Genomic DNA, 10254 nt, shown 5'->3' with positions numbered 1-10254 from the left:
CGTACTAAAATGGAGAGCCTGGCCGCCGGGAACGGGTCTCAGGGATCCTGTCGGGACAGTCTGTGCCAGAACTGTCGGTGGCAGTGGCCGCCATCTACCTACCCCCAGCGAGCACCGGGTCTGGTACTCGGAAAGCGCCCCTCGCCTTGCTGGGGGGGGGGCCCTGTCCCCTGGGGCCGGCAGAAGTGGCAGCAGATCGAAGCTCTGCTTTCGGAAACGAGGACTCGCGGGCCTCCGACCCCTCTCCGATATGCTTCGGTGTCTTTTTTTCTCTCTCGATTTTAATAAGCAAATTGTACCACCATCTTATTCCGATGTGCTCCTTCTTAAAAGCTGTATATCACATTAATGGGAGTGTTTACCGCTGCGAACATTCTGCATGTACAGTGATCTGTAACCCTCTTATCGCGACTAGCTGTACATTATTAGTTCACATCCAGTTCAATTTATAAATTAACAGAGGTGCCATTTGTCTGTACAAAAATCAATGCATATTTATGCTTCTTTTATTCAAATAGATTTCCACACATCTTATCTAAAGACATGATACAGAAGCCTGTGTGACTTGGGCATCGCGGCCCAGGAGTGACTGAGACCCAAGACGTCTACCTTGGCAAAAGGACACAAAACATCTTTCATGTTTGGGGCAGGGGGTGGGAAAGCCTTTTATGCATTTAGTTTACCGAATGCTCTCGAAATGTTATTATTGTTAGCTGAATCTGTGATCTTCTTTTCGAATTTCAAGTTACTCTCATTTTTTTTTTTTTTTCCCATTTTGTTTTTGCACCAAGGAGACTGCAGTCAAATAATACTCAGCAACTGATTTCCTCTCTTTGGACTGAAAAATTAAACAGATACTAAATTATGACAGTGAATTTAGAAAGGAGGGCTTGGGAGAACATGTCTGGGATAATATGATGCTTCTAAGAGTATTGCAATCACATCGTGGCAATCACCAGAGCGTGCTGCCTAACTACCTCCTTGGCTAATATGCTTTCTTCCCGGTGATGAGTAATCATGTCCTATTAAACAGCGGTAATGCTGGAAGAACTCAACTACACAGGCGTAATGAAGCCAGTATTCTCCCTGGACAGATTAGCTACAACTGATTTGACACAGACCATCATAGGGGCTTCCAACCTGACAAACTCTGCTTGCTTCTGATTTACGCCGTCAAGCTCCTCGCAGAAGACGTGAGATCGAGCGTTCCGTGTGGTAGAGGTGAAATGTACTGATGTGCTTAACTGCCAGTTAGGGGGTGCGCCCCCTCCCCCCGCGCCCGCTCCCCTCCCCCGCTGGCTCCCGTCCCTTGTGCGTGCTCCGTCTCTGCAGGCGGTGGGGACGAGGGTCCCACACGCCCGCCGTGTGCTATCGTCGACCAACCAACCACAGCCCGTCGGTCGCTCCCATGTGTCGCTTTAGGGGAGTTTGTGGAAAAAAAAAAAAAAAGATCTCTGACGGCCTCCTGGCCTCCTCTTCGGCCCTCGAGGGCTGTCCAGGTTTCGGCGATGTCGCTTGGGGTGAGGGAGGGCGGGAGGGGGGTGGCGGGTGGCCACCGGAGTGAGGGGGCGCGGCGGGACTCACGTGCTGTGACATCCGCGAGAGGGGGCCGGAGGCGGCGGGCGCCCGGGGGCCTCAGATGATGGTGGGCGCCCTTCCGCTGCTGCCGTCCCGGCCGCTGCTCTTGCGGGACAGGTTGGGGGTGGCCATGAGCACGAAGCGCTCGTCGGGGCAGCCGTACTGCAGCAGGACGGCCGCGCACTCCTGGCTGGCGGCCTGGCGCGCGTAGGCCAGCGCCGTGTTCCCGTGGGCGTCGCGGGCCGTGACGTCCACCCCGTACTGTGGAGGCAAGAGAGCCGCGTTAGCGTCAGGCCCGGCGGGCGCCGTGGCCGGGGACACGGGGGCGGCCTGGGGACTCTGGGGACCGGCTGCGGTGAGCCGGGCGCGCCGACCGCCGCGTGTGGAGGCACGGCCTGGCCCCGCGTGGGGTGCTTCTAAGGAAAGCACCTGCTCTGGGCGACAGACACGGGCCCGGGGTGACGTGGGGTTCGCTATGTCTACTTTGCCCTTCCAACTGTAAACGCAAAAAAACACGGTCACTTTTGTGATCTCACGGGCAAGTCGCTGTCCTCGTGGGAGCCACAGAGCGAAAGCTGAAGAGCACGGGGAAAGGCGCCCGTGACCCCACGACGCACGGCAGCTCCGCGCCTCCCCGCAAGGCGTCGCCTCCGGGCTCGGGCACGCGTAACTGACGTGAAACTGACACGGATAATTTGTATCTTTCATTTTTTTTTTTCTTTTTTTACTGAACACTGAACTATGGTCATCTCCTCATGTCATTAAAAATCGTTCGAGCCGTGGCACGTGACAGCCAGCCAGAATTCCTCCGTGCCAGCGTAACCCGGGACTGTCCTCGGCGGCTACGCGTCCCGTTTAAACACTGGCGCTGGTGTCAAGAGCTCTGTGCTGGGCGCTCTCAGTGGAGTCTGTCAGGACCTCGGACCAGTCCCGTGACGGCCGCCAGGGGACACGCTAGGCTAAATCGCACCAGCGCTTTCAGCATTTTGTCGGGGAAAAAAGGCGCCACGACGTCCGCGCCCATCACGACATGGGAGCAGCTTCACACTCCGCGGCATGGAGCCCTCGATTAAAGGAACCTTGGCCCAATTTGAGAGGGAAATGTGGCATGCCATTTGTTGCAGAACTAGCTGTGCCCCCCTCCCCCCCCAGTCCCTGTGCTAGAGTCCTTACCCTCGGGACTTTCAATAGTGGCCTATTTGGAGCCCGGGGGCCTTTAGAGAGGTACTTAGGGTTAAATGAGGTCGTATGGGTGGGGCCCTGCACAGCATGGCTGGCGTCCTTATACAAGTAAGAAAAGGCACGAGGTGTGCACACACACAGGAAAGGCCACATGAGGAAGGAGAGGAGATGGCCGTCTGCGGCCTCAGCAGAGAGGCCTCAGGAGAGACCCCCTGGCCCTCACCATGACCGCAAACTTCTGGCTTCCAAATCTGTGAGGAAATAGATTTCTGTTGTTTCAGCCCCCAGTCTGGTACCTTGTAGGGAGGCCTGAGCAGACTCACACCCAACTGTCAGGGTGAAGCCAAACGTCTGAGTGATTCTGATACCTGGGTGTCTAATTCTCCAGTTGCACCCATCACGAAAGCCAGAAAAAAAAATGTGTAGAAGCGGGCATCATCCTCAGCTGCGCGGCACAGACCCCTCTCCTGCTGTGAAGGTGGAGACGGCAGAGCCCGCGGCAGGGCGGGCCACCTCTGGGCAGTGTCCCCTGCCCGCCAGACACCCCTCGGCAGGCAGCTTTCTGTCCCCCTTCGGATGGGATGTGGGGTCCTGGCTGGTCCAGGCAGCACCCGTTTTCATAGTCACAGTCTGTCCCTTTTTGCTCCCTGTTCGAGATTCGTGGCACACACTTCAGTAAGGACTAAAAAGAATAGTTCTCCCCAGTAGAAATCCATCAGAATAGCCCAGATGAAGGCCTCTGACAAACTCCTACCACACCGACTCTCAAAGTTCGGGGTGTGGTGTTTTTGTGTTACATGAATGAAAAATCCCATTTGGTAACTGGAAAATCATGTAAAACACTCATTTTTTAATCCCCCCGCAAAAACAAAACAAAACAAAACGAAACGATGGGAGTCTTCTGTAGGACCAACAAGGACACCGCCAACCGCGTTTGACCCAGACGGTGACCAGAACAACGAACTCTGCAGGAGAGCCAGCACACGCTGCGCGCCGGGCACGGCCCCGTGCGGAGAGCACGTCCCGCTGACCCCGCGCCCCCCTTCATCCCTCCTTGGGGTGGGGTGCTCCCCACGAAACCCGAAATGCCCCATTCCCGTTGCTTCCCACGCTTCGGCCGGGACCCTCCCGCTGTCCCTCAGCGACTCGTGCCCGGCGGGCGGGCGGGCCGGCCACCTACCCAGATCAGGAGCTGTGCCAGGACCACGTTGCCCTTCCGGCAGGCCACGTGCAGCGCCGTGCGGCCGTCCACGTCGCCGCACGTCTCGTTCACCTCGTCTCGGGAGCCGTGCGCCAGCAGCAGGATGACGGCCCGCAGGTCCTCGTCGGCGGTGGCCCGCAGCAGGTGCTGGCCCAGGGACAGCTCGGTGCACGGCAGTGGCGCCAGGAAGAGCTTCTGCTCGTACTTGGCCCGGATCCAGCGCTCCCTCTCCTCCCTGCGGAAACCATCAGACGGGGCGGTCACGACCAGCAGGACGACCGAGGCTGCGGCCCCAAGGCCCCCACCCGTGTGGGGGGGCCCGGAACAGCAGGAGAGCAGGGTCTTCCCCGGGGTCAGGAGGCCCCCAGGGGGACGGTTCACCTGCGGCTCACAGAGTGAGCCCCCCAGCACCCGCAGCTCTGGAGAACCCACTGGAAAGGCGGGTTCTCAGGTCACAGAATCAGAGCCGCTGGGGGTCATCGCAACAACCCCTGCGGGGGATTCTGACGCCCTGCAGTGTGAGGGCCACCTCGGAGGCCCAGGGACTTGACCTCTCCCTTGATTTCTGTCGCTTCTCATGCCAGGCTGCGGCCTGGAGAGGCCCGCTCCAGCTGGGGTCCTTCCAGCGGGATGCGGGATGCACGTCACGGGCCGCGAGGCCCTTTCTGCGGCTGAGTCGGGACTGAAGACACCTGGCCGGAGTCGAGGGACGGCGGTAGGCTCCCCGACCTGGGTGTGACCTGCCTTCGGCTCTGAACCCACCCACTCGGGAGGGGGTGTGTGAACACCCTGGGCGTCGAAACGCTTACCCTGGAGGAAGAGATTGCTATGGACACACGTACGCAAGGGCGGGGCCTCGGGCGGTTATGGGAAGGGCTGTGGGCTGCACTCAGTTACCCTGTGCCTCTCTCTGATCCCTCTGATGCTTTGGGAGGGCTCCATAGAGAATGCCACCAATTCCTTAAATGACAAAGAATGGCCGGGTCTCCTGAGGGAACGTGCGTAGGGCCCAGCCCAGGAGACAGGGCCAGGTGGCTTGGAGGCCTGAGCTGAGCTAGGGGTGCGGAGGAGAGGAAGCTGGGGGAGGAGAGGGGCCTCCTCGGGTTGTAGGGAGAAGCGAGGGCAGCTGGGTCCCTCCCCCGATGACACGGCCTGCTGAGAATATCGGGAGCTGGATGGGCATGATGACAGACCCCTCCTTGCTCCAAAGGGGACAAGACACTGCCTGTGACATCTGGAAGGAGGGCTAGGGAAAATGAGGCGGAGGCAGGGTGCACAGGCCAGCCGGAGAGAGAGAAGGGAACCAGCAGCAAGGCGTGTTTACGTTGACCCAAAGGTCCCGACCCCGGGCAGCTGACTCCCGCGCTCCGTGGCTACTGATGGCGGGTCTGCGTTTTGGTTTCTCAAAAAAGAGCGTAAAAGACGTTGACGATAACTCAGCAACCCTTGCGATTTTGCAGCATTGCTGGGGGGGGATGGGGGGCGGGGAGCAGGCAAGAAAATCTAAGAGACCGATGCGAGCAGCTCTTGGAATGGAAGAGTCGGGGGTACAGAGGGGAGCGGTCGCCTCACTGGACGGATGCTTCTGATGAGGGTAAAGAAAGCCGTGCAGATGAGGACTGACTGCGGTTACCCCCCGAGACTGAAATAACACGCTGCTTCACAGTCGCCCGCTCTGAAAATGCAGCGTTTTCTCCAGGGGAATGGTCAGGGTACATAGCTACGAACGACACAGAGAAATCGCTTCGGACCGCCCTGACCCTCGAGAAAGGAAGCTCGTTACCCGTGACGTTCTTTCTCCCCAAGTACAGAAAAAAGGCCTTGTTGACACCTTTTACCCGTGTTGACACTGCTCCTAGTGATCTAGTGTCGGGTGGGCCCTAATCTGTTTTTAAATACTAAGGCAAACAAATTCTTCCAGGAGCAAATCTGGATTAGTTTTGCTTCACTTCCTGGTACATGCCAGTGACCCCACAGCAACCCCCGACGACCCTTTTCATGCAGAGAGATCCAGGCCAAACACTTGGCTGCAGCAGAGGACCCACCGCGGCACCTGCAAACGCGGCTCGGACAGAGGCGGCCGGGTGCACAGTGTCCCGGACCCCTGCTCAGGCCACGGCACAGGCATCGGAGCGCCCGCGACGTCTCAGAAGCGCGGGGTCAGGCAACAGACAGGAAAACCCCAAACAACTCCTGTTCTCGTGTAATTTAGAAACCTTATTTAAGACGTATGAAACACACGTGGACGCATGTCATAAATCACCGAGAACGAGAAAAATGGGAATTAAACGAAAGGGACAATGGTGAAGGATCCACCCAGGTTTTCAAGTTCCAATTTGTTAGTTCTTAATTGTTTTGGCAGGCATTAAAATCCGAACTGTTTTATTCTGTTCCGGGCGATGTTCGTCCTCACTGCCAAATAGTCCAGGGATGAACCAGAGAACCGAACGTAGGACCTAGAGCCCAAACCGCAACGATGCAATTTTGTCTTTAATATTCAAATGCCTCGAAGAACGAGGACGAGCCCGCAGCTCTGCGTCCTCTCCTGCTGTCGTGCATTCTCACGGGGACGTGCTGCGTGACCAGGGGTACGGACCATCTGCCCTCTGCTCTGGTCACCTGGCAAACAAGCTCACCTGACTGCACTGAACTCGGAGTGTTTATCCGGTTCCAACTGTTCTTTGCTTTTAAAAACCAGCGTTTAAAGGCGGGTCCAGGTTTGGCGGGGCTGCAGACGCTTGCTGTCTGGGGCATCCTCTTTAGCAGAAAGACTAATATTCTGTACGTGAAATCTGGGACAGGGGCACGGAGAGCGTTCACCAGCCTCGTGGCTGCTCTACCTGTGTGTGACGCTGCAGGCGTGAGGGTGGGGGTTCAGTGGGTTTAAATAACCCCACAGCTATCGGGGTCTCCGGGACCAAGTCTGGAAGCCCCTGTCTATGGCCTCGAGATGTCTCAAGTCTTCCTAGATGTTTGGACAGAATTGTGTGTCCCCCCCTCCCCAAATTCATGTGTTGATGCCCTAATCCCCAATGTGGCTGTTTTGGAGGTAGAGCGTGTAGAGGGTAATTAAGCTTAAATGAAGTCATAGGGTGGGGACCCGATCCAGCGGGATGGGAGTTTTATAAGAGGAAGAGACACCAGATCTCTGCTTCTCTTCTCCTGCCTCCCCCTCACCCCTGCAGTGCACACAGAGGAAAGACCATGTGAGGACTCGGTGAGTGGGCGCCGTCTGCAACCCCGGAAGAGGCCTCGGCCGCGACCAACCCTGAGACACCTTGACCTTGGACTTCCGGCCTCTGGAATTGTGGGAAAGTAAGCGTCCGTTACCTAAGCCACCCCGTTCTCTGTCACTCTCATTTGGATTCTGTGTCAAGTGTAAACACGTGGAAGGTGGGCGCCGGCGCCGACTCCTTTTCTGCCTAAAATCAAATGTGTCGTCTGAAGCCATCCGCCCCCCAGAAACCACGGCGCTGAGGCACAAACGCTCCGATCGTCGCCCCGATTCCTGGTCCTACTTCTGGGAGCCGCCTTGTCTTGGCTCAGCTTTCATGCTCCCCAGGGAAGGCCACTTCAAGAGCAGTGGAGCCGGCAGTCGATCACCTCACCTCGTGGCGGTCCCTGGAGGCCCGCTGCTCACAGCCTCCGTTAGCTAATGAGCTAAAAAATGAATTATTGGCACGGCCAGCCGTCGGCAGAGGAGGTTCCTCGTTTGAGCCCCTTGCTGACACACCTTTAAATAAATCAGCCACACGGGAGCTAGAGAGAGTGGCGAGTGGGCAACTCATTGGAAGAAAGACCCTGGCCCGCTCCCCAAATACGAAGATTCAGGCGAAGGCACAGATGTCAGTATTTTCTTTTCTTCCTGCCTAAAATGAAGCCTTTTGTAGGCGGCCCTCCATCTGCCCCTGATGTGCGAGCCATCGGCCAGCGCTGGATTTAGGGGTCGGAAGGCAGGGAGGTCCAGGTCGCCAGAGCTGGGTGTCCACTGAGGCTCATGGAGGTCTGCCAGGCTCAGGTGGCACTACAGACGAGGCTTTGCCACACTTGACCTTGAGGGGCGTTGACATGGCCAAGGCTCTGCGTGTCCCCCCAAGATGACCCCTAGGACACATCCCACCTGCAGCCTGCAGGGTCAGTGCCTGCTAAGTGGAGTCAAGTGCTGGCACCAGTATATGCCGTGTGGCCCCACTGACGAGGGGCAGTCTCCACACCACGGGAGCACCTGCCAAGGGTGACCACGCTGAGGGTGCCGACGACAGTAACTGCTTTACTGACAGTTCCTGGTAACCTTGAGCTCTTCAAGGGACCCCGAAGCATGGTACATGCTTTCACAAAGGAGCTGCATATCAAACACTGGGCAAAACGCCCGTGGGCGGCCATATTTTGAGAAATTGCGACAGAAAGGAAAGGATTCAGGTAAAGAGATGGGTGGATTTTGTTCGTTCCAAGTTTCAGAAGCGGTGGGGAGGGTGGGGCGTCTGGAATCGAGAGGCAGGGCTTCTCCTGGTTTGGAGCAGGGCAGCTGGGCTGTGGAGACCCGGGAGTCCTGTGCCATCTGGGCAGGATGGGGCTGCGGGCGTGAGGGGCCCCTCCCTGCTGGCGGCCAGTGAGGCTCCCGCAGTGGCCTCGGGCTTCAGGGCTCTCCGTGGCCGGGAGCCTGGCTCTGCTCTCTGGAGAGGGAGGGACTCTGAGCTCCCATCATCCTGCATGAGGACCGGATGTGGGGAGCAGGAGGGACCACCTCCCAGGACTATTGATACACATCAGGTGACGCGCGGACGGGAGCCCTGCTAACTCAGCGGATGACGGAATGGAGGTTGGGGTGGGGAGGAAGTCAGGACAGGTGAGACCAGGGATGCACACGGGCGTTTACGTTTGCAAGACAGTGTGTGCGGCGAGGGTCCCGGGGTAACAGAGCTTTGTCCCAATTTCTGTGGCAAGGACCAGGGATAGGAACCATCAGCACGTGTGGCCTGCACCAGGCTCCGTCTTGGGCGAGGGCCTCTGTGCCTGGCGCTGGCAGACCACTGCAGTGCTCGCCTCCAGGGGACACGTGCGGGTCACTGATGAGAGGTCTGGGATCGAGGCATCCAGAAGTCGAGAATGCCACCGGGACAAGGCCAGTCATGTGACACCATTGTTGATGATTATGGCGACAAAGGCGGCGACCAGTCGTGAGATTTCTCGGTCTGCAGGTGACCAGAGAGGCATCTTGGGAGTGTGGGCGTCCCCAGCGCTGCAAGCCGCCCAGGAGGCGAACCGGCTCCTACCCCAGTGAGTGCGAACGCGGCGGCTGGGTGCCCTCTGCACGAGAATGTGAATTTACCAGGACGCCGTCCTCGGCCGCTGCTGCAGTTCTGTCTGTCATAAGCCTTAAGCCTTTCTCCACCTTTACTGACAATTCTGCACGAGCCGCGTGATGGGTTCGTGGCGCTCCATCATGGACACGTGTTTACGGTCAAGCGGAGTCACTAGCGAAAGAGCCGGGCTCTGTTACACAGACCAGGAGGCCACCGCCAGTGTCATGTACCGGTGACGCGTCAGCCACGGGGCCGAGCCTCGCGGACGACTGCGTTCTGACGGCGCCTGGCGAGGTGGGCCTACTCAGAAGACACTTCGGAGCCGGGCCACGTCCGTAAGCAATGGCGCCTTGGTGCCATGACCTCCCGTCCTCCTGCACGGTGGGCTGCAGGGTGCTGTCACGCTCAGCTGCCATCAGCTGTATTTCGGGTCTGGCGGGGAGGCTCAGCTCACTGCCAGGGGGCAACGAGGTTAATGGCTCGGATTCCCAGAAAAGAAAGTTTTTTAGAAAATAACCACAAAGCTTCGGATTGGCTTTCGACACTGTTCTGTGCTGCTCTAGGAGACAAGCCATTAGCAAGACAGACACTGGAGTGGTGACCAGACGGCCGCCGGGCCTCCCGGGGCCCATCGTTAAGGCGGGACTGACGATATTTTGGGGTGCCATCAGCCTCAGCCTCTCTCCACCGTCTCCACCAATGAGGTTTTCCCTGGATGCCTCCATAAAGCCCTGGGCGATAGATAGCCTTTCCCGAAAGCTCCCCCCGTGTCAAGTCTAATGTGTTCATTGTTATGGGAACCCCTCCCCCCAAATGTTAAAAGGCCGAGAACTTTTTTGCGCCTGTCACCTGTCACATTGTTCCTTTCGGAAACATCTATTTTCCCTCCTCGCAGGGTGGGAGACTTTTCAACGCCGATTTTAAAGGATGTCCTGTGGCAGAGCATGTGGGAGCAGAGGGCTCTTCTGAGGGGTGAGCGGGAGGAAGCGG

The 10254-nt window shown here is 57.8% G+C and overlaps 1 protein-coding gene across 8 annotated transcripts in view; it reads right to left on the bottom strand.

The window, feature by feature from the left end:
* Positions 1-468: 468 nt before the first annotated feature.
* The window catches only part of LOC120600635 (arf-GAP with GTPase, ANK repeat and PH domain-containing protein 1), a 317727-nt gene continuing 307941 nt past the window's right edge, over positions 469-10254 (bottom strand). For 7 of the 8 annotated variants that reach the window (XM_039860060.1, XM_039860076.1, XM_039860114.1 and 4 more), the window contains 2 exons: positions 3941-4196; positions 469-1839 (listed from right to left, as the gene is read on the bottom strand). In XM_039860060.1, the coding sequence (XP_039715994.1) occupies positions 1636-1839; positions 3941-4196 (460 nt within the window). In that variant the 3' untranslated portion in view covers positions 469-1635. The remainder of the gene's footprint in view (positions 1840-3940; positions 4197-10254) is intronic. The other variant, XR_005652247.1, reaches the window with a different exon arrangement.

Source organism: Pteropus medius, unplaced genomic scaffold (genome assembly GCF_902729225.1).
Source record: "Pteropus medius unplaced genomic scaffold, Ma_sr-lr_union100, whole genome shotgun sequence".
NCBI lineage: Eukaryota > Metazoa > Chordata > Mammalia > Chiroptera > Pteropodidae > Pteropus > Pteropus medius.
Note: the sequence above shows the minus strand (reverse complement) of the source record. Positions and strands in the feature narration are given on the sequence as shown.